Source organism: Mesoplodon bidens (assembly GCF_964165515.1).
Source record: "Mesoplodon bidens genome assembly, chromosome: 15".
Classification (NCBI taxonomy): Eukaryota; Metazoa; Chordata; class Mammalia; order Artiodactyla; family Ziphiidae; genus Mesoplodon; species Mesoplodon bidens.
This window is the reverse complement of record NC_138171.1, coordinates 50,767,417-50,792,008: the sequence shown is the minus strand read 5'-3', so window position 1 is coordinate 50,792,008 and position 24,592 is coordinate 50,767,417. Positions and strand designations below refer to the sequence as shown.

Genomic DNA, 24,592 nt, shown 5'->3' with positions numbered 1-24,592 from the left:
AAAACAGTATGAATGAATCTCAAAAACATCCTGAGTAAAAGAAACCAGACACAAAAGAGTGCATCTTATATTATTCCATTTCTATGAAACCCTAGGAAAGAGAAATATAATGGCTAGTGACAGCAAATTAGTGTCTACCTAGGGCTCAGGGTGGGGATGGGGGGTTATTGACTAGGAAAGGACAAAAGGAAATTTTTGAGGTGGTAGAAATGTTCTAAAACTTAGTAAACTTTCACATAAAATGTGTGAATTGTATTCTAGGTAAATTATAGATCAAAACAGTTGATTTAAATAAACAAAAACCTACATAGCTACTCCTTGTTAATCTCTAGTTAAAATATACTTCAAAGAAGGAAAATGGGAAAGTAGATCAATTAATCATGTGATTGATGATTGAGATGATTCTTTCTGAATGTTAAAACACATAAGAATTTATTGCCTACAGAAAGGGCTTGCTTCATTTTTAATTAAAATGAAATACAAGTAGAATTTCTATAATTTCTGTAAATTAATGATAGAATATGATAGATTTCATAGAATTTAAATCCTAATTGACATAGATAAAACACTTTCCCCAACAATGATATAACTCACATTCTCTTCCATTGCATTTGGAATGTTTACTAACCTCCAGAAATTTCAAAAGTCAGAGTATACTTTTTGACCACAGTGGAATTAAGCTAGAAGTCATTAACAAGAAGACAATGAGAAAGCCACCTCAACTATCAGGAAACTAACTGATACATTTGTATGTAATCTATGGGCCAGAGAAGAATCAAAAGACAAATAAAAAATATTTTGAACTTAATGATAATAAAATATGACATATCCAAATCTGTATAATGTACCTAAAAGGAGTGCTTAGTGGGAAATTTATACTTTTAATGCAGATATTGGAAAAGAAGGAAGGCTTAAAAGTAAGGACATAAACTTCCATCTCAAGAAGCTGAAAAAAGAATAGCAAATTAAGTCAAAGGAATGTACAAGGAAAGAAATAATAAAGATAATAGTAGGCATCAATCAAATGGAGAGCAAATACACAAGAGAGAATATCAGTAAAACCAAAACTGGTTTTGGAAAGATTTATAAAATTGGTTAACTCTTAGGAAGAGTTATCAAGAAAAAAAAGAATAAACATATTAAAAATATCAAGAATAAAAAAGTGTCCATTGTTATAAATCTTACAGACATTAAAATAGCAATAATGAAAATATTAATAACTTTATGTCAAAAAATAACTTTATGACATTTTGAATGAAATAAACAAATTGCTAAAAAAAGTTAACTTTCCAAAGTTGATGAATAGAAATCTTAAAACCGCCTATCTATTAAAAAAAAAGTTAAATCCATTACCAAAAGCTTTTCTGCAATGAAAACCCCAGAATTTATGTCTAAATATTTCGATATGCATGCTAGTGTATTAAGAGTTTGACCTGAAAAACTGCTGGGTTTTGTTTTTTTAGGAAAACAGTGATAATTATATTTCAATTATATCTCAATAAAACAACAACAAAAAACTAGTGATAACTTTTAAATTCTTTATCAAAGCACTTAGCAGAGTACCTGGTACATGGTAAATGTTTGTTAAATATGTATTGAATGAATAAATAAAAAAACAACAACACTGCAATATAAAGAAGGAATAATAAGGAATTTCAGGGTTAAATTAAATCTAAAGATGACCCCAATCATTGGTGGGCCAACCCCAGCTCCAGGTGCCCCAGTCCCCATGGCCAGCTATCCCAGGATCCAGCTTCACCCATCAGTGGGCCAAGGTCAGCCCTGGAACATCCCAGGCCACATGGCCAGCCACATCAGGAACCATCCCTGGCTACAGGCTGGCAACCACTACGAGACAGGAAATGTCAGCCAACCAGTCTGGGGGCCAGCCTTGACTACCAGTGCACCCATGGTAGTTGGCCATGCCACAACAGAAGGGCTCACATAGCCCATAGAGGAGGGAACCCTAGAGCATTCAACCCTAGAGCATATAACTCTGGTAACCAGAGGGGAGTGTGCTGCTGGGTCCATAGGACATCTCCTACATGAGGCCACTTCTCCAAGATAAGGAACCGCTTATGTAGGAATGTTAAAAAGCAAAAGTAATAAAATCATCTATACCCACAATAAGTAGTTAATGGATATGCAAAAGAAAAATATGTAAAATATGTCATCAAAAACAACAAACATGGGGAGGAACAGTAAAAATGTAGGGTGGTTAGAATGCATTTGACCTTAAGAGATCATCAACTTAAAAATATATATATATATATGTCATGATAACCACAAACCAAAACCCTATAATAGGTACACACACTGAAAAGTGAAAGAAATTCAAGCATAATACTAAATAAACATGGTCATCAAATCACAAGGGAAGAGAGGAAAAAAAGAAGAAAGGAACAAAAAAGGAACTACCAAAACAATCAGAAAACAACAAAATGGCAATAACTACATACTTAGCAATAATTACTTTAAATATAAATGGATTAGTATTCCAATCAAGACATAGAGTAGCTAAATGGATTTAAAAAAAAACAAGACCCATTATATTCTGCCTACAAGAGGCTCACTTCAGATCTAAAGTCACACACAGACTGAAAAAGTTGGGGGATGGAAAAAAGTATTCCATATAAATGGAAGTAAAAAAAAAAGCTGGCGAGACAATACATATATCAGACAAAATAGACTTTAAAACAAAGAGCGGGGCTTCCCTGGTGGCACAGTGGTTAAGAATCTGCCTGCCAGTGCAGCGGACACAGGTTTGAGCCCTGGTGCTGGAAGATCCCACATGCCACGGAGCAACTAAGCCCAGGCGCCACAACTACTGAGCCTGCACTCTATAGCCCGTGAGCCGCAACTACTGAGCCTACGCACCACAAATACTGAAGCCCACATGCCTAGAGCCCTTGCTCCACAACAAGAGAAGACACCACAATGAGAAGCCCGCGCACCGCAATGAATAGTAGCTCCCACTCGCCACAACTAGAGAAAGCCCATGTGCAGCAACGAAGACACAACACAGCCTAAAATAAATAAAATAAAAATTTAAAAATAAAGATAAAAAAAACAAAGAGAGTAACAGGAGACAAAGAAGGACATTTCATAATGATAAAGGAATCAAGCCAACAAGAAGATATAACAATTGTAAATATATATGCAGCCAACACAAGAGCACCTAATGCATAAAGCAAATACAGTTGACCCTTGAACAACACAGGTTTGAACTGTATGGGTTCTGTTGCATTTCTATACACTAACAATTAACTATCAGAAAGAAAAATTAAGAAAACAATCCCATTTACAATTGCGTCAAAAAGAATAAAACACCTAGGAATAATTCTAACCAAAGAGGTAAAAAGCTTGTATCCCGAAAACTGACACACTGATGAAAGAAACTGATGACAACAAAAACATGGATTGGAAAAATTAACATTGTTAAAATGACCAGACTCTGAGGGAAATCTATAGATTTAATGCAATTCCTATCAAAACATCAATGACATTTTTCACAGAACTTGAAAAAATAATTCTAAAATTCACATGGTAAGACCCCAATTAGTCAAAACTATCTTGAGAAAAAAAAAACAAAGCTGGAAGCATCATGCTCCCTGATTTCAAACTATACTACAAAGCTATAGTAATCAAAACAATATGGCACTGGCACAAACACAGACAAAATCAGTGTAACAGAATAGAGTCCAGAAACAAACCCACACTTACTTGGTCAATTAAATTACAGAAAAGTTAAGACTATACAATGCAGAAAAGACAATCTTTTCAATTAATGGTTTTGGAAAACTGGACAGCTATGTGCAACAGAATCTCACGCTATATACAAAAATAAACTCAGCATAGAACTAAGACTTAAATATAAGGCCTAAAAACTATAAAATTCCCAGAAGAAAACATAGAGCAGTATGGTCTTTGACACTGATCTAAGTAGTATTTATTTGAATCTGTATCCTTAGGCTAAGGGCAACAAAAGCAAAAGTAAACAAATGGGACTACATCAAAATAAAAACCTTTTGCACAGTGAAAGAAGCCTTTAACAAAACATATAGGCAGTCTACTGAATGGGAAAAGATATTTGCCAAAGATATATCTGAAAAGGGTTAATATCCAAAGTAAATAAAGAGCTCATACAACTCAAGGGCAAAAAAGCAAACAACTCGATTAAAAAATGGGCAGAGGACCTGAATAGACATTTTTCCAAAGAAGGCATACAGATGGACAATAGATAGATAAAAAGATGCTCTACATCAGTAATCATCAAGGAAATGCAAATCGAAACCACAATGAAATATCAACCCACACCTGTCAGAATGGCTATTATTGAAAAGACAACAAATATCAAGTGTTGGCAAGGATGTGGAGAAAAGGGAACCCTCATGCACTGTTGGTGGGAATGTAAATTGGTGCAGTCACTATGGAAAACAGTATGGAGGTTCCTCAAAAAATTAAAAAGAACTACTATGCAATCCAGCAATTCCATTTCTGAGTGTTTATCTGAAGAAAACAAAAACACTAATTTGAAAAGATATATGCATTGCAACACTATTAACAATAGCCAAAATATGGGACCCACCTAAGTGCCCATCCACAGATGAATGGATTTTATATATATATTCATTCCACATATGTGGAATATTACTCAGCCATAAAAAAGTAATGAAATCTTGACAACTGTGACAAAATAGATGGAACTAGTGGGTCTTGTGATAGTCAGACAGAAAAAGCAAATACCATATGATTTCACTTACATATGGAATCTAAAATATACAAGTAAATGAACAAAAAATAACAAAACATAAAGAGACTCATAGATACAGAAAACAAACTGGTAGTTGCCAGAGTGGGGAGAAATGAAATACTTGAAGGGGATTAAGAGGCACAAAGTTTTAGCTATAAAATAAATGAGTCACAGGGATGTAATGTATAGCACAGAGAATATAGTCAATAACATAAAAAGCAATAGTTTTTATGGTGACAGGTAGTAACTAGCTTTATTATGGTGATCATTTTGTAATGTATAAAAGTATTAAATCACCTATGTTGTACACCTGAAACTAATATAATATTGTAAGTCAACATACTTCAATAAAAAATCTAAAGATAAGATCAGACTTATCTCTTTAGGTAAAACTTATGATTTATTTTTCTAAACTTGGCAGTAATTAAATTTTCTGTATGTAGATTATTCCCAAACTATTTATTTTAAATATGGTTACATGTCAGATTGATTGTAATTTAACTTACAAAGAAAGTGGTTTAAATATAATTTAAAATGGTAAGTGCCATGTTATCCTTCTGTAAATTGTCATTGATAAGAAATGAGTATAATCCTTACAGCCTCATCAAATGATCACTGTGTAGTATAATATGTCAAACTAGGAAACACAGTCATGAAGTATCAGTTTCACATGGATTAACTAACTGATTGATACACAGACCTTTAACAAATTTACCAAAGTAGATTAAAGTTCTGGATGTTAAAACTTTTTTTATTGTTTAAATTGGAAATAACATGTATTACACCATTAATATTTAGATAAGTTGAGATAATCTTGTTTTTATTCCAGAGGTTGCAAACTCAGAGCCTGTAGAGACCAAGCAAGTAACAAATGAGATAAGTTGGCCAGGTTCCTCAGGGGCAAACTGGAGAGCCATGCATCTCCCAAGGAGGCAACAACCATTCAGCTCTACTGATTGCTGCCGTATAGGAATGAATGTTTTGTGTTGTTAAAAAAAATTAATAAACAGAACCTCAATTAAATAGAGTTAGGAGACCAGCCAGGGAAACTCTCACATGCTGTAATGATAGCAGAGCCCAAAAGGAAGAAGAAAGAATCTTCTTATTTCCTGGCAAGGACTCAGCTTAAGCCATGGACTCTTTGTTTATGATAGCCCTCCCAACTTCCTTTTCCTCTCTATAAAAGCATTCTTCTTTCCTTGCTGTATGGGGACTGGCACATAGAAATAAATTCAAGAGCCATGAAACACACACCTATTGGTTCAGAAAAAAAAATGTAGGCAAACATGACTATTGTATATTAAGAAATTTAGAAAATTTGTCATCACTTAAATTAATTTCTTTGGGAAAATATTATAGGACAAAGAGCCAGACATTATGTGGCAATGACATTCAGCTGTTGCTTTCTTAAGCTCTGTGGTTAATAGATATTTCACTATACTTACTGAGCAATATTTATTACTAAATCACATCAGAAGGTGGTAAGAAGAATTTGCTTCTGTCATGATTTTTGCCCAAACAGAAGTCAATGTCACAGATGCTGTACTCATCTCTCCTGAGACATGAAGTGGAGAATCACACTATCAGAAAAGGAAAGATGGAGCATTGTACGTTGTTTAGTTTTCTATCCCTATCTTATCTAGAATAGTGTTTGGCACATGTTAGGTACTCATTAAATCCCAACTGAATGAATGAATGTAGTATCAAAGAGACAGAATGAATGATATTGGACATGAACGTGACCTCTCATGAATAGATTTGAGAGGCTGCTCCATGAATCAGTTGGAGTGCAGTATCCTTTGAGCCTAGAGTAATATAGGGTTTAATTCCCAAGGATAGTCAGGGGGTGTAAATTGGTGGCCTGAATGAGTGACTATATTTTCCACCCCTGAACCTATGTTGCCTGGCTTATGCTAAAAAAAAAATTACATTAAAATGTTGGATTTCTAACTTAACATTTTTAATAAGTAAAATGTGTTGAAAATTGAGTCAAAATAAATTCTATTTGTTATGGTTTGGATTGTGTTGTTGATTAGGCTACGGATCAGTTTCTGAATGATGCTTCTTAAGTTGTAAGGGGAGGCCCAGAAAGCCAGAGTGGACTATGGTGGCATGCCCTCTAGAAGGTCTTCCATGGGAGCAACATCAATCCCTACAGTGCTCATAAGGCAAGTTTCAAAATTAATGTATTCCACAAAGGTGTACTGAGGGATTGCTAGGTGTCAGACACCATACATCACTAGAGAGACACTGATCATGATCAAGGCAGTTGGAAAAGTAGAAACAGACAGATCAGAACTGTTGTGAGAAAGAATGTAAATGGGGTGGAGATGCTGGGGGTAGGAGAAGTTTGGAGATATGTAGGAATTGACAATGACCCAACAAATACGGGGCATTCCCTGGGCAAATATTTACAGGGTGATAATCTCCAGGGGTTGATATGTGAACTAATAAGGACTTTATGAAGATAAATGCAGAAAAAAAATGATGGCCTCTCCAGCCATTTCTCATGATTCAAAAGGTCTAACCAGAGTTTTGGTCTGGGCAGTGATGAAAGTCAGTTTGTAGACTGAAGGCAGAGATGTTTGGACATCATCAGATTGTGGGACTAGGTTAAACAGTGGATTATAGAATCAGACAGCCTGAACCCAAATCCTGCTCCTTCACTTATTAGGTATGTGAATTCTGTAGGTTATTTGAACCCTTGGAACCTCAGTTTCCTCAGCTGGAAAATGGGGATAATTAAAGTGTCCATCTAATCAGAATAATAAGGGCAAAGTGCTTGATATGGCACATTAAAAAAAGGCTCTTCATAACTGAGGGCTCTATTTTCCTTGGAGTTAGTAGGAAAATTCAGAAAAAGGAAAAAGATGGAGGTAGGAAAAAAAGTCCCTATGAAAGGCATGTAAGCTTTGAGTATTAACATATGAATGTATGTTCATGGGAAATTAAAAATACATCAACTCTCTGACTCCATCTCAGGTGAATTCTTTCTTCTGTACAAAGACAGTGTTGAGTGGGTTTTCACAATGTGGACATTACCAGCTGGGACTTAGTAGCTGGAACACCACCCACTGTCTACCCCAACTCCTAGTGTCACCACTGCTCCTCTCTTGGTCTGTCTCTTGGTAAAAGACAAATCAAGAACGTGCATTTTTCTGCAGAGACCACAGGGACAGGTTTCTCTGGACACACCCTAAAGCCACACGCTCAAGTAGGTAGTTGATAGGGAAGACTCCAGATGTACTTGCCATCCTCATAGGAAGATAGATCACATGATTTTGTTACATGGTCAGATGTTCATGTGCACAGTCAGGTTGCCTGTACCCTCCCTCTCGGTGTAGCCTGAAGTCAAGCCCAAGTGTGATGAGATGAATTCTAGTTAGACTCACAGTTCCAGTAGCTGAAGGTGAGAATTCAGACCAACATCAACTTGCTGACCTGTGATTAGAACTTGACACTTGGTCACAATTACCTGACTGTGTACCAGATACTTTCACCTGCTGTCTTGTTTCTTAAATGAGATTATTCCCATTTCACGGATAAAACCACTGGGGCTCAGAGAATTGACGAAGTGTCCAGGCTGAGAATTGAAGCCCAAAACATAAGCTTTTCATGATACTTGTAAGCTTAGCCAGAAGCCATTCTTAGTTCTGTGCCCCTCAACCTACTAGGAGCAAGAGGTCAATCCTGTTCTCACCCCCCATCATGGGTGTCTCCTTACCTTCTCCATTTGAGTCCAGTAGTCCAGTACATCACTTGCAAAGTTAAATTCCTCAGGTGTATCATAGTCATTCCATCTTGGGGCTCCAGCTCCCGATAAAGACTGGCAGCGCAGCTGCTGAGGGGCAAGGTGGAAGCCAAAGCGGGATTTGTGGATGCCCCAGAGGACCCGGAACTTCATCAGCCGTTGCATGGTGGAGCAGTCCTCAGGAAGCAGGCACAGAATTCTCAGGCCACCACCTGCCTTGGGAGGAGATGGCTAAGTAGGTTGGTCATCGGAGCAGGAATTTCTTCCACAAAATGAAGGCACTTTCCTGGTTAACTGCTAGAGTGATAACTTTGTTTCAGCTCACTGGAATTTGGAAGGCACAACTTACCGATTTAGGTGGGGATTCTCTTCCCAGATGAGGCAAAAAATGATGGGATGGGGCTATAGCTACCAGATAAGGTTGGCACATATTTCTGAGGTTCTTCTCCTTCTCTTTTTTTGCAGCCATGTGGCCATCCCCTTTCTGGTAGAAACTCACCATTTTGAAAGTCCTGTACCTCGTGTTATCCTTGCTCTAGAGACCTCTCTTCCCACCGAGCCCAAATGTATGGTTCTCATGGAAACTAACATATTCTTAGATGATTCCACCCCCTGTTCAAAGTTGACTGGTCCAGAGCTGAGCAGTCATTTCCCATGATTTTTTAATCCAAACTGGGCTAATCATAATGCCTCTCCAAAACTTGTGTGTGTGTGCTTGTTACCAAAGGGTATATAAGGCAGTCTCTCCTTGGTGGAAGCCATGAAATGCACACTTTGGAAACTGTCAGTGGCTATCATTCCTGTCATGTGAAGATAACTGCTCTGCATGAGTGAAGAAAATATGGAAGATTTCAGAGACATGGAAATAAGGGGCAGAGAGTATCTCAGAGGCATGCAAGTCTCTGGCTCAGAACTATTGTTCCTGAGGCCCGTCTGCATCTCTGCCCCTCTCTTGGTAATATCCTGTCCTGAATTCTATGAGCCAACAGTTTTTCCTGCCTGAGACTGGGTTTCTGTCACTTGAGACTCTAAGAATATTGACAAATATGCACCACCACACTCAGGACAGAGGAGGCTAATATCACAACACCTTCCTTACTGGACTGGGATCTGGCCTCGGGGTTTTCCCCAGGACAGCATTCCAGGTAGCTATTACCGATCCCTCACTTGACCTATGAAATAAAGTTTCTCTGCCACTCCAGATCCCAACAAATGCTTCTCACATGGGAGCAGAACGCTCATTTATTAGGATGCTTCTTGAAGTCTGATTGTGAAAACTGGCTTAAGCTAGATCTTCTGTTCTACGAGAAGAAAGCCACTTCACAAATAGCTCTGAGGTTCAAGCACTTCATCACGGCAAACAATTAAGCCTCCTCCCCGTTTCAGCAATAAGATAATAATGTTTGACAACAGACCCATAAAAGAGATCAATAAAACTTGACTCAATTTATTTTCAACCTGTTTAGACTCCTAATAACCTAACCCCAATTAATTTTGATGTTTCCCTCAGAACCCTGCTACAGTCTGCAGAAAAGAAGACAGATACGTGAAAGCTTCATCCCTTAGAGTTTCCTTGTCTGTGTGGATCCTTAGACCACATGAACTAAAGTATGTCCCCTTCCTTTTTAGTGCCTGTCAATCAATCGTACTGTCTTTTGCTTTATCAGAGCACTTAAGGGAAGAAAGACCCTAAGATAATCAGCTGGCCCAGACGTTTGACCCTCATCCTTTGGAGGAAAAAATTTGAATTGCCAATATTTAAAATTTGGGACATTTCATTTAAGATGTGAATTGAAGATTTCTCTTAAAAACTCAGAAGGCCTGGCAACACTGGGCCTTTATTTCAACCTGGCACCAACTGGTTGGAGCTGAAAATTAAATGGAATGTTGTCCAATTCAACAGGGTTTCCACTACTCCCTATGTTGTTACAGCTACTTGCTTCTGCACTTACTGTACCTATCCAGCTCTTGTCGACATTTGAGCTTAAAACCCCCATTCTAGGCCAACATCCCAAGAGGGACAGGGATTTCCCCAAGGTTTCAAGGCAAGTTTAGTAGCAGAGCTAGTTCTAAAACCTGCTTTTCCTGCTATTTTTTCCAACATATACCTCTCTCCACAGGCATGAGCTCATGGAGAGCAAGAAAGCAGACTCAGTTGCTATTTTTATACACAGGTGTTTACATCACTGCAGGATTGTCCTTAAAATACTCAAGGACAGTGCAAACAACCCCTTAATAAGTGGCTAAAAACCAAAACAACACCAAGAGAAATAATGAGGAAATTAATTAATCCTTTATTATGGGCTCAATTGTGTCCCCTCAAAATTCATATGTTGAAGTGCTAACCCTCAGTACCTCAGAATGTGATTGTATTTGGAGATAGAATCTTTAAAGAGGTAATTAAGTTAAAACGAGGTCATCAGATGGACCCTAATCCCATATGACTGGTACACAGTGCCTTGATGAGTTCTTGCAACAGAGCTTTGATTTCACAAGAATTTGGACTGAAAAGCTGTTTATTTTATGAGGCAACATCCTTAGCGTGTTATAGGGGATCCTAGAGTTACAGAGCCAGGTTTGGCTCCACTGGGTACCAGCTGAGTGATCTTGACCACCATTCATGTCTCCAAACTTGAAGGCATAGTAGTAATACCCACTATCTGGCTTCCACAAGGATTAGCACGATAGTCAATATAAATCACTTTGCCAGCACTGAGTCTGACACAGAATAAGGGCTCAATAAATGTTGAGGTGCCTCTAACTCCCAGCAAATTCTGAGGCCAACCCCTTCCATGTTAGATATTAAAAAGATTTTTTTTATAAAAGGCATTCACCTTATATACTATGAACAAACTTCTGCATAATGGAGTTTTCTTTCCAGTGTCTAACTTCTGGGTCTTTTCTACCCCTCTCGGTACCCTCCTCCCACAGCCCACCACATTCAGAGCTGTCTAACATTAAATCAATCACCCATGTGCCAGCCACGGTGCTAGGCATATCACATGTATATTCCCATTGAGCCCTCTCTCTCAATATCACCATCCTCATTTTGCAGTAAAGGAAAAGAAGTGTCAGAGAAGTTAAGAGACATGCTCAAGGTCTATAAGTGGCACTGCCAGAATTTGAAATTGGGTCTTCAGATTTTGAGTATATACTTTACTGCCCTGTGGCAGATAAACACACACATATAAACACAACCCCACCCCACCCCCCGCCAAAGAAGCTGTCATTCACCTCCATCTTACCTGGTACTGTTTAGGAAACACTGGGGTTAGGTCTTGGATGGGGACTTTGCGGTTCAGTTCTCTCTGATCAGAAGTTCAGTTCTCTCTGTGCACACAACAGAACTTGGTTCCTGGCCACAGCTGGGGTGGAGAACTTGGCAGGAATTGAATGATTCAGAAGGGGGAGGAGATGCTCACGTATAACAGGTCAGAAAGCAATCACAAGCCCTCATGGAGAGAAAATCAGTTAGAAAAACTATATAACGTAATCTCCAATTATGGTAGGGAGGCCTTGCAGTGTGAATGAACAGATAAAGCCAAATGGAGCACTTTCACAAGTTCTCTGTAGCTAACCTGCTCCCCTCTCCCAGTCCGAGGTCTCCAGGTGGCAGAGTTGCCTAGTAGTTAAAGCCTGTGATCCGAGGCAGAGAGATTTGGGTTTAAGCGTTAGGTCTGCCGCTTACTCTCTCTTTGACTTTCATGGACCTCCTTTTTCTACACTTCAGTTTCCTTATCTATGAGATGGGAGTGCTAACGGTGACACCTATTTCCTACGGTTGCTCTTTGTTGTTGTCATTGTTAGTATTAGATGAAATAATTCATGAAACGTACATAGCACAGTGCTCGGCATAATCAATGTTGGCTGTTTTTACTAACGCGGGATTCTAAGAGAAGCAGTGTGGTGTACTGGCAAGATGCGGGGTCTTTGGAATCCCAAAGTCTTGAGCTTAAATGCTGGCACAAACACTTATAAGATGGCCCATGGCAAGCCATTTACCTCTTCGAACTTTTGTTTTCTCATCCGAAAAGTGGAGGAGTGGGTGGTTGTTAATAAGATTTGTCCCACGGGATCTTTGAAAGGTTCGCACAAGGTAAAGTCTGCAGCGTGCCTGGCCCAGCCAGGCATGTAGACACTGGGTTGACATTGATGTTGCACTGGATAAGTCCAGATTGTCACAAGTAGTGGCTTGTACTGTTCGTTTTCTTCTAGAGCCTTGTTGGGGAGTTGTAAGGGGATGGGGGATGTCTAGTATCCTGGTGCAACTTTCCCAGCCCCTTTTGCCTTCCAACCTCCTTTGAACTAGGGAGAAAATTACCTCTGCTCAAAGCCACCACCAAAGACTGCTGGAGACAGCTAGAACACCCCTGCTAGGGCTGAGAGGTAAGCCTGGCTTCTGAGGGGTGGGTCTTGCTCCTTCTGGCCGATGCATTCACGGTGAATCCTTGCTCAGGATAGACTCTTATTTTATGAAGAGGAGCAAGAAGGCAGGGCTAGTTGACTGGCCATAGTAAGCTAAAGATTATGAAGTACAAAACACCCTGTTACTCAAGCAGAAGAGGCAGCCACTTTTGAGAAAAGAATGGGGACAGAGGAACAGTGCACAAGGTGACCTCTGGATCTCAGTAGATCTCCAGTGTGGAATTGTAATACCAGCATTGTGGTCAAGAAGACAGGCTCTGGGGCTGGGCAGCCTGGGTTTCAGTCTAGCTTTTATCCGTTACCAGCTCTGGGACACTGAGCGAGTTTATTATCCCTTTGTGCCTCAGAGACAGTAGAATTCTCTAAAGATTCCATGTGCACGTCTCCCTTATGTCCAAGCTTCTTCTGTAGTCAGGGTGAGGCTATTGAATTCCACTTTTGGACAAGGAACTGCAGGTGGAAGTGATACAAGTCACTTCTGGTCTAGGGCATTTAAGAGCTGGTATGAGTTCTCTATAATCCTCTCCTGACTCAATTGTCCTGGTAACTGTGTGGGGAGATAGTGGCATCAAAATATGGCAGAGATTCTATCAGCCCAGTTCTCTGCAGGGCCCTTTCTGCATTACCCGTTTCAGATATCACATTCTCTCATACCTTCTGTGGGGCTTTTGCTGGGACATCTGGAGCTCCCAAACCCAATGTGGGACAGACAGGCTCTATATCCAGCTCACAGCCCCAGGGGTCTCGGTTTCTCTTCTCCCAGGACCCTCTTTTTTTCAGAGTAGCTGGGCCCTGGAGGGATGTGGACGATAGAATGGTGCCCATGGGTGAGTAGAGAAGAATGACTGAAAAAAGTCATGACTCCACCCAAAAGCTGGATCTTAGAGTCTGAAAATATACCTGCTCTTCTGAGCAAATGCCCCTGCCCTGCTCACTCCTCCCCTCTCTCTCTGCTTTTGTAGGCAGACTGGCTCTTTTGGTGCACTGAAGTTGTAATTAAGGGTAGCTAAAATTAAACAGCAATGTTAATCAGCCCTTTCATTGCTCTCTTCTACCTTTCTGTTATCACATCCTGCCTTTTCTGAGTCTTCTTTCTCAATATTGATTATAGGATTCTCTTCCTCTTTATTCTATTAAAGTATTGCTGCTCTCCAAGGACTCATGCACACCCAACAGTTTCTCTCATTCCATTTATTCCCTCTTTCTCTCTCAATAATTTCCTAACCACATTAAAAATCTTTACTTCCCCCAGAGTTCAAACTTAACTATCCAGCTGATTACTAAATATACACTAACCTCAGTATTTCATAGACAGCGTAGATAAATTAACATGACCACAGTTGAATTCTGTGTTCCTGCCTCCAAACTTATTCCTCTCCGAGTCTTACAACCACCTCTTCCAGTTTACTTAATCAAACACCTAGACATCATACTTCTGTGCCTCCTTGCCCTTAACCCTATCTGCCTTACTTAGTCACTAAGTTACCAGGTTCCAAGAAGAAGGAATTCTTCTTCTAAGCATTTCTCAAATTCTCCTTTAATACATTTACCACTCGGTTACCAAGGTAATCATTTAGAAATCAATTGTTGACTGAGTTCATTACTGTCCAGATAAAGTCTAAACTTTTTATCATGTGATATAATGACCACCCCCTCTGACATTTCACAACTTGAACCTGATGTTGAAATAATATTGAATGCAAGTGAGGTGACTATCCTTTTTCAGGGTAAGTCCCTCCTTCTATCTACAGATAATTGCAGCAACCCGGGGGCAACTTATGCCACCAACACATACACAAATTAGTTAGTCTGTGGATTCTCTAGAGCTAATGATTTCCAGGGAAGTTATGCACAACATATACTGGGTCACAGGGCCTTGACAATCATTACTTCTTGGTTCTGAAGGTTACTGGGGCATCTTAAAGGCTTTAACTAGACAAAGGCAGGAAGGATGAGGTAGTCTATTTTTATCTCATCATGAAAAAAACAAGAGTCCATGATTTCCTTGTGCCGGCACATCTTGGAGATATTGCAGGTTCAGTTCCAGACCACTGCAATAAAGCGAATATTGCAATAAAGTGAGCCTCACAAATTTTTTTCAGTTTCCCAGTGTATATAAAAAAATTTTCTCAGTTTCTCAGCGCATATAAAAGTTATGCTTACACTATACTGTAATCTATTGTGTGCAGTAGCAAAAGATCCTTCAAAAAGTACATACCTTAATTTAAAAATACTTTATTTCTAAAAAATGCTAACCATCATCTAACAACGCAGGGTTGCCCAAACCCCTCAATTTGTAAAAACCACAGTATCTGTGAAGCACAATAAAGTGAAACAATAAAATGAGTATGCCTGTAGTTACAGTAAGCCAATCTGAAAGGTACTGGCTTAATATTGTGATTTCTATATACAAGCCAAATGGAGAAGGAGATGGAGTGAAGGGAAGAAAGGTAGATTCTGTACTTTGGGTAAGTAAGTCATAGATTTTCCCTAAAAGTATGGGTTCCCAACATCACTCATTCCGGAGCCTGGAGAAGGTAAAGAGATCATACGATGGGCATTGAGTAAGGAGATGTGATCAAAATCATTCTCACTATAGGATAAAGGTAACACTTAAAGTGTCAGAATGATCAATCTGCTAGATTTAAAATTTTGGGGAGGGTGGGAAGGAGGCTCAAGAGGGAGGGGATATGGGGATATATGTATACATATAGCTGATTCACTTTGTTGTACATCAGAAACTAACACAACATTGCAAAGCAATAAAGATGTAAATAAATAATCTTCAAATACAAAAAAAAATTTGGAATGTGTCAGTTAAAAATGATATTCCCTTCAACAGTGATAAATCCAGATTCGTAAAAAGTGTTGCTATTTGATTAGCAGACTATGTTTCTTGACTAGGACAAACGTAAAACTCTGGTGAATTTTAGTGGACTCCGGGAGATGAGTATATCACAGTATATTCACATTCTGGTGGATATTTTATTTTATTTTATTATTGATTTGTAATTAACACACAATATTGTATTAGTTTCAGGTTTACAACAGTGAACTGATATTTTTATACATTAGTAAGCAATCAGGATTTCCCCGGTGGTGCAGTGGTTAAGAATCCACCTGCCAATGCAGGGGACACAGGTTCGAACCCTGAGCCGGGAAGATCCCACATGCCGCAGAGCAACTAAGCCCATGTGCCACAACTACTGAGCCTGTGCTCTAGAGCCTGCGAGTCACAACTACTGAGCCCGCGTGCCTAGAGCCCGTGCTCTGCAACGAGAAGCCACCGCGATGAGAAGCCTGCGCACCGCAACAAAGAGTAGCTCCCGCTCGCCGCATCTAGAGAAAGCCCACGCGCAGCAACGAAGACCCAACGCAGCCAAGTAAATAAATTATTAATTTTAAAAAATGATAAGATGAAAAAAATGATAAAATGATCAACATAATAAGACCAGTTAACATAATCACCAAAGTTGTTACAATATTTTGAGTACATCTCCTATCTGTACATTACATCCCTGTGACTTATTTATTTTATATCTGGAAGTTTGTACCTATAATTCTGTTCACCTGTTTTTTTCATCCCTCACCAACACTCATCCCCTCTGGCAACCACCAGTTTGTTCTCTGTATCTATCAGTCTGTTTCTGTTTTCAAGTTATAATATATTATTCTCAAGTTAATAAAGTCATTCAGCAGTGCAGTGATTCCCTAAGGTAGTGGTATCCCGACTAAATATATACACCCCTCAGTAAAATATTTTTAACTCACTCCCCTAATACATGTTTATTTATTTATAAATTATACATATGTATTTATGTGCATCATACAAATATCAAAAATAATTTTAAAGAATGAATAAAAAGTACAAATAATTTGAAGTTCTCCTATTTTCTTTCCCATCCCAGTTGCCCTTCTCACCCTCACTTCTAAGCCCCCTGTCCTTAAAAACTCTGCAACAACAAAAAAAAACAAACAAAAAAACTTTGCAACATTCTACAGAGTTCCCAAGAAACTACAAAGATGCCACAAAATTGACAAGAGACAGAGACTTTGAACACATGTGATTTTCAAATTGAAATTTACACATTTGGGGTGACTTTTTCAAGACAAAGGGAATCCTCAATTTAAACAAACAATTTTTGAGGGTTATAACTCCAAAAATGCCATGGATTATTTCTCTAAAAGCTAAGTAAGTAGCTTATAAGAAACATCTACATAAATATATGGTTCAGTCAAATCTTTAATGCAAAACTGGGGAAGATACATCCTTACCTGGTTTGAAAGCTAAGATTTTGAGCTTCAAAGCCATCTTGGAAACACTGGTGTTCTGGGCCTAACATTCACTGAATGCATGAAACTCTGAGTAAAAAAGCTTTCCAGAAAAACCATACAATTATTTTTAAGCAGCTTACCACAAACAACTATTTATCTAATGGAGAAACAAGACTTTCCCTCTAACCAGAAAAGAAGGTACAGATTTTCCCAGCTGAAAAGTGAGGCTTTTTCAGGTCAACGGAGACTTAGAAAACCTAGTGCTACAACTCTGTTAAAGAATTCACTACACGGGCTTCCCTGGTGGCACAGTGGTTGAGAGTCCACCTGCCGATGCAGGGGACACGGGTTCGTGCCCCGGTCTGGGAAGATCCCACATGCCGCAGAGCGGCTGGGCCCGTGAGCCATGGCCGCTGAGTCTGCACGTCCGGAGCCTGTGCTCCGCAACGGGAGAGGCCACAACAGTGAGAGGTCCGTGTACTGCAAAAAAAAAAAAAAAGAATTCACTACATGCATGACTCAGTGAAGATAGTTTTCTTTCACTGGAAAAAAAATGTGCATCACATTTCTCTCATAGAGCTAGTTAGAAAGATCTAAGTAAATGTATGGTAAAATCAAGTCTTTAAAGTAGAATTTGGGGAAGATACAAAGTTACCTCATTTGAAAGCTAAGATTTTTGCCCCTTGAAAGCTGCCCAAGAAACACTGTTTGTGGGTCTACCATTCACTGTATGCATGACTTACGGAGTCAAACTTATTTTTACTGTGAAATTTACCTCAAATTTTCTATTAATACACTATATTTTAGACCTGCCCTGAATGACAAGACTCTTTGTAGACACTTAAGCGTGAAGAAATGGAGAACAAAGGAACTAGGCATCTTTTCACTATGTTCTCAGTGAGTTTACTGTTGTATTATATACATTCAAGTTTCTTTCCCCATAAAACTGCAGGTTCCGTAAGAATGAAGGGCATATAAGAAATTATATGGACAAGACGAGATACCTGGGAAATCCTAAATATCTCTCTCCTTGAACTGAAAGCTCAGGGCAAGGCTTGACCAATCCCCACTTTTTGGCTTTATACTGCAAATGTAATTTGGTTCATTTTTCAAATTAAACTTTTATTTATTTATTTTTATTGGAGTATAGTTGCTTTACACTGCTGTGTCAGTTTCTGCTGTACAGCAAAGTGAATCAGCCATACATATACATATATCCCCTCTTTTCTGGATTTCCTTCCCATTTAGGTCACCACAGACCACTGAGTAAAGTTCCCTGTGCTATACTATAGGTTCTTATTAGTTATCTGTTTTATAAATAGTCGTGTATGTATGTGAATTCCAATCTCCCAATTCATCCCAGGCCCCCCATTTCCTCCTTGGTATCCATACATTTGTTCTCTACATCTGTGTCTCTATTTCTGTTTTGCAAATAAGATCATCTATACCATTTTTCTAGATTCCACATATATGTGTTAATATACAGTATTTGTTTTTCTCTTTCTGACTAACTTCATTTTGTATGACAGTCTCTAGGTCCATCCACGTCTCTGCAAATGACACAATTTCATCACTGTTTATGGCTGAGTAATATTCCATTGTATACATGTACCACATCTTCTTTACCCATTCCTCTGTCGATGGACATTTAGGTTGCTTCCATGTCCTGGCTATTGTAAATAGTGCTGCAATGAATATTGGGGTGCGTGTATCTTTTTGAATAATGGTTTTCTCTGAGTGTATGCCCAGGAGTGGGATTGCTGGGTCATATGGTAGTTCTATTTGTAGTTTTTTAAGGAACTACCATACTGCTCTCCATAGTGGCTATATCAGTTTAAATTCCCACCAACAGTGTAAGAGGGTTCCCTTGTCTCCACACCCTCTTATATGGAAAAGGCTAGAATCATCCATACAGTAATAGGTCACAGGTGGAGTCATCTGTATGAATTCATGTTTGCCATCATATGTATTAAACTTGTTCCATACAGATAGTGGTTGTGACGTGTATATACATAGATTAGTATATAGACACACTCTTCTTTGCACTGTCTGCTGAGATGGCGAAGAATCAAGAACACCTTAGTAGTGATGAGCACACTGAACTCCCTGATTTAGGTTTTAAATACCATTCTCCAAAAGGAGAAACGAGGGCACTTTGAAGACCTGGCTGAAACTAAGACTGAAGCAGGACATGCAAAGTGAGTGCACAGCAACTTTCCCTAGTGCCAGGAAGTAAGGTAGTTCTCAAAAACCAACAAACAAAACAACAAAAAACAAAGATGGGGTGCACAAGCAGGACACTGGAGCTACCTGAAAGAGAACCCAATGGCTAAAGCTGGAACTATTTGAGCAAGAAAACATATAAAGAAGTACTGCACTATTCTAGAAAACATAAAAGAAATTTCAAGGAGTCCATATGGAGAGAAATAAACGTTTTCCATATAGAAAAAATCGGCACGATTACATAGATACTCAGTCCTCAAAGACAAGACACATAACTTCCCACTCCTTATGATGTGCATATAGTGATTTAATCAAAGAGAAGGTACACTATGGACAGAGGAGAAACCTGCCTAACACTGCCTCATCCAGGTGATTAAAGGCGACACCAACAAGTCATCTCGAAAGTAAACATCCTAGAGATGAAGTGATAAGAGTGACATTTTGCCTCCTGATCTTCACCCCTCCTTGCCCCAGAAAACTAATAACCCCAGTCTAAACATCTGAAATATCATAAGATATATACAAACTAGGACTGTTATACAAAATACATGAACAATACTCCTCAAAACTTTCCAGATTATGAAAAATATGCCAAGTCTGAGAAACTGTCACAGCCAAGTGGAGCCTAAGGAGACATGATGACTAAATACAATGTGCCAGCTGGGCTGGGTCCTGGAACAGAAAAAGTTAAAACCCACCCAAGCAAATCTAAGTAAAATGTGGACTTTAGTTAATACTATTGTATCAATTCTGGATATTAATTGTGACAATGTACCAAGTGTTATGACATTCACAATTAGGGCGAACTGAGTCTTAGGCATGTGGAAACTCTCAATACTATCTTCACAATATTTTTTTTTTCGCAAATCTAAACCTGTTATAGGGAATTCCCTGACAGTCCAGTGGTTAGGACTCCACGCTTCCACTGCAGGGGGCACAGGTTTGATCCCTGATCAGGGAACTAAGATCCCACATGCCATGTGGTGCGGCCAAAAAAAATTTTTTTAATTTAATTTAAATTTTAAAAATAAATCTATTATAAAAGTAAGTTTTTAATAATCATTGTTTTCTCTTTTTACATATGATTGAATATTTACTCCTACTATTAGTTAGTAACTAGTAATTGACACTACTCTTATTGTACCCTTGTTTTATTTAAATACTAGCATTTATGCTGCCATTATGTATACATTAGATCAAGTACTACACAATAACATATAATTCACAGAAACATCCATTTTACCTATTTTATGTTAAAATAATACATATATAGGGGCTTCCCTGGTGGCGCAGTGGTTGAGAGTCCGCCTGCCGATGCAGGGGACACGGGTTCATGCCCCGGTCTGGGAAGATCCCACATGCCGCGGAGCGGCTGGGCCCGTGAGCTATGGCCGCTGAGCCTGCGCGTCCGGAGCCTGTGCTCCGCAACGGGAGAGGCCACAACAGTGAGAGGCCCACGTACCGCAAAAGAAAAATTAATAATAATAATAATAATACATACATACATACATATATGCATACAACATTATATTGTGTATTATACAATTATGTGGCTTTCTGGTTTTGAAGCGTCTCTGTAAAGTTGGTCACCATGGATGGTAGACAACACTGAGATTTTAGAGAGTGTATTTCACACCATGGCTGAACATTTTCAAAAAAGGAACAAATAGCCAAGTGATTCATTGTGACTGGCTCAGTTGTTCTGAATAATCCTTGTTTTTATTTTGTTCCCATGAATACCTTTCAGCAGTAACAAACAGAATCAAATATTTCCAATTCAAAGAGAGATTCAAAGACTGGCAGAATGTACAGTGAGTTTGAGGTGTTTCAGGCTGAAGGAAAAAGAAGTGACCATGAGGTGGCAGTAACATGCAACAAGCTGCATGCGGGCAACTCTGACAAGGTTCGCATGAAGAGACGTCCATCACAGCAGGAGACCTTCCAATGGCTACTACCCAGAAGCAGAAGGCGACCAGGCATCTCTCTGGGAAGAGGGGAAATGGAGAGGAAGCTGACGTGCCTAAATTAGGTCCCTGCGCACCCAGGCTGGGAGTCTCAGAGCACTCAGAAGGGCAGCAGTAGCTTGGGGTCTTGCAGAGCTACAGAGTTGAACTTACCTACAATTAGCAGATGTTGGGCACAGTTTCACGGGATATGAAAATCAGGAACAACGTAAATGACTAAGACTCTCTTACTGAGGCTATGTTTTAAAAAACTCAATGTATAAAAATTTGAGTTTAGCACCAGGAGGCTTTTGAGCTAACAGGGGGTACCAGCCCGCCAATACACCAGAGCCATCTTTGGCTCATTGATAGAACATAAACAGAATTGATTACCCCAAAGGTACAGTGTTTCACCATGGTCTTTTCTAAAACAGAAGGGTTTAAAAGAATTATTCAAACTCATAATTTACTAAATGATGTTTTCCAGCAAGTGATAAAATCGATTCAAAGAATAAAAGAATATTTTATCTAAGTGACTTAGATTTTGATAATTTTCATGCAATAACTAATTTACTTCTTAGGAGATCATAAGAATATACTGAAAGCTCAGAATGTTTCTGAGTTAAGAGGAATTATAGGTTATTATACTGTTGATACACCTAACCACATAGCTAATGATGGATGGAGATATGGCCCTTATTTATGTAATAAAATTCAAAAGGAATTTTAAATGCTACTAGGAAGTTAGGTTAGACCCGGAAAATATTGAGAATATAAGAAGAAAAAATACCTCTCCTTTTTCAAATTCGATGAACTGGTGGGATAGTCTCATGTCTAATATACATATATTCAATAAGTACATACACATAAAATATCAAATGAAGAAATACACTATGATGAAACCAAATCATCCTGATGCAATGAGATTAGATTATATATGTAACTTGTCATTACAGGATGATATTTTCAACTCAGTTGAAAGTTAATAAAGATATATAAAAACCAATTCTGATATTAAATAAAGCCACATGCTCAGTACAAGGCCTATCTCCTTTCTTACAGCAAATGAAACAAGCCTTGAATGTATGGGTGATGAATGTAAAATGTAGGAAGACATATGAATATAATATCTGAATTAAAAAATACGCAAAAAAGAGGGACTTCCCCGGTGGCGCAGTGGTTAAGAATTCGCCTGCCAATGCAGGGAACACGGGTTCGAGCCCTGGTCCAGGAAGATCCCACATGCTTAGGAGCAACTAAGCCAGTGTGCCACAACTACTGAGCCTGCGCTCTAGAGCCTGTGAGCCACACCTACCGAAGCCCATATGCCTAGAACCCATGCTCCACAACAAGAGAAGCCACTATAATGAGAAGTCCGCGCGCTGCAATGAAGACCCAACGCAGCCAAAAATAAATAAAAATAAATAAATTTAACAAAAAAAAGAAAATATGCAAAAAAGAAAAACATAGAAATTGGAAATGTATGAAGGTAAGCATCAATGTTCACATATTTAAAAACACCATCATGCTGCTGCTTCTAAAACTGATGCACAGATTTTGCTTAGTGCCATATTAACCAGTTGTAATGTGGGCTTGATCATTTAATTAACAATAAATAACAGTGGGGTCCTGTGAATGAGGCTTTAGTAAGCTGAAATCATTCAAAATTATTTAAGATCGTCATAGATCATGAGAAATTATAAAACACAGCAAGTCTCTCAACTGAAAAGGAGACAAGCTAACAAGTATATTCTTAAAACATTATTAGTGACCTTGGTTTTAATAAAGACAGTAAAGTAAAATTATAATGAATTCTGCTTTGGGTATATACTAAATATTTAAGTTTAAAATAACATAAGTTTTATTACACTTACTTGTCAGGTTCTCCATAGTTTTCAGCTACTTCAACGCTGTTGGAAAACTTGAGCCATTAAAAATTAGTGAAACCATGTATGCACTGGAGTGCGTTTTCGCTTTTTACCTGGAGTTCTGGTTCCAACATGACTCGGAAAGCGGGTCCCCAGCTCATTCTCCTCGAAGGTCCTGATACTGAGTATTGAGTGTGTTCACGTCCCACTGAAGGGAATCTCCACTTCCTCTGAGCCCGTGCTGGGATTTCTCCCCAGAAACATCCTCGAATCTGTACAGAAACAAGGAAACAAGCCACTGCAGCTCTGATTTAGAGCCGTCAAGCCCTCAACCAACGGATACTTCAGTCAATAAGCCTTGTTCAAACATTCTTAAAGAAAGTAAATAAAACACCGGGAACAGCCCAGAAAACGCATGGGTCCCGGGGAAGCCGCACAAACCTCCCCGCTCAGCGCTCAGCCAGCTGAGGAAGCTTCCTACGCACGGCGGCTGGTCCAGAGCCTCCGCAGTCGCTCCCTCAGACACGGAACATTTGGAAAGGGAACTGCGGTTCTCACTGCGGATGCAGCGCCCTAGGCCGTGGGGCGGGAACCCGGCCCGCCCTGCCCTGAGGCGCCTTTGGTCGGAGAAGACGCGTGCGCCCGCCCCCTGCCGGCCTTCGCTGCGCACTGCATGGAGGGAAACCGCCCCGTGCCCGTTAGCCGTGACCGCGCGCCCCCTCCTGGCCGTTCTGGGAACGTCCTGGGAAATTCTCAGCGAGGTGGTCACTCAGCTGGCGCACCGCTCCAGCCAAGACTTTCCTCTATCGGGCCGTGTCTTACCCACAGGGGCTGGAAAACAAAGAAATCTTTGGGTTTTTTGAGTGTTGAATGAAACGTAGAATTTATGCATGTATTTGCATAATTTTTACTGCTGTAAGCACTGGCCGCATAAACACAGACTACTACTTACACATGCTAAACGGCATATGATTGTGTTTAACCATGAAAATATTTCGGTGAAACCAAATTTTCACATTCTTTACACTAGTTTTCCATTTCACTTTCATCTTCATTTTTAAAAAAGCATTTCTGGTCATTTTTAAACATATGAAATTCAGTTTATACTAGACAATTTCTCTAGCATCACCATCTTGATCGTGAGAGCTTATTTTAAAAGTTGCCATTTGGTGACAGACACATGACAGAGTCAGAATGCAAACCTAGAGGAAGCTGCATACCTGTTGTTAACTTACTGCGTGTATCCTTGGCTGATGTTTTCCATGAAAAGTGCTTTAGAGATGGCAGATGGATGAAATAACTTCCATCAGTCCCACAAGTTACCAATTTTATTACCTTCAAATAGTAACTTCCA

The 24,592-nt window shown here is 39.2% G+C and overlaps 1 protein-coding gene and 1 long non-coding RNA gene across 6 annotated transcripts in view; both read right to left on the bottom strand.

Moving 5' to 3' along the window:
• The window catches only part of LOC308629615 (acyl-coenzyme A synthetase ACSM1, mitochondrial), a 41,150-nt gene extending 29,334 nt beyond the window's left edge, over positions 1-11,816 (bottom strand). For 2 of the 4 annotated variants that reach the window (XM_081257651.1, XM_081257653.1), the window contains exons 1-2: positions 11,750-11,816; positions 8,478-8,720 (exon numbers count right to left, since the gene is read on the bottom strand). In XM_081257651.1, coding sequence (XP_081113777.1) covers positions 8,478-8,669 — 192 coding nt within the window. In that variant the 5' untranslated portion in view covers positions 8,670-8,720; positions 11,750-11,816. Of the gene's footprint in view, positions 1-8,477; positions 8,721-11,749 lie in introns of those variants that run through there. The other 2 variants (XM_081257652.1, XM_081257654.1) reach the window with 2 other exon arrangements.
• Positions 11,817-14,450: 2,634 nt separating this feature from the next.
• Positions 14,451-23,854, bottom strand: LOC308628742. Of its 2 annotated transcripts, none has more exons than XR_014017574.1 (3): positions 23,680-23,854; positions 23,352-23,510; positions 14,451-14,980 (listed from the first exon to the last, which is right to left on the bottom strand). It is a non-coding gene; the product is annotated as an uncharacterized lncRNA (long non-coding RNA). The 2 variants fall into 2 exon arrangements; XR_014017575.1 differs by lacking the exon at positions 14,451-14,980 and adding an exon at positions 16,580-17,684.
• Positions 23,855-24,592: the final 738 nt, after the last annotated feature.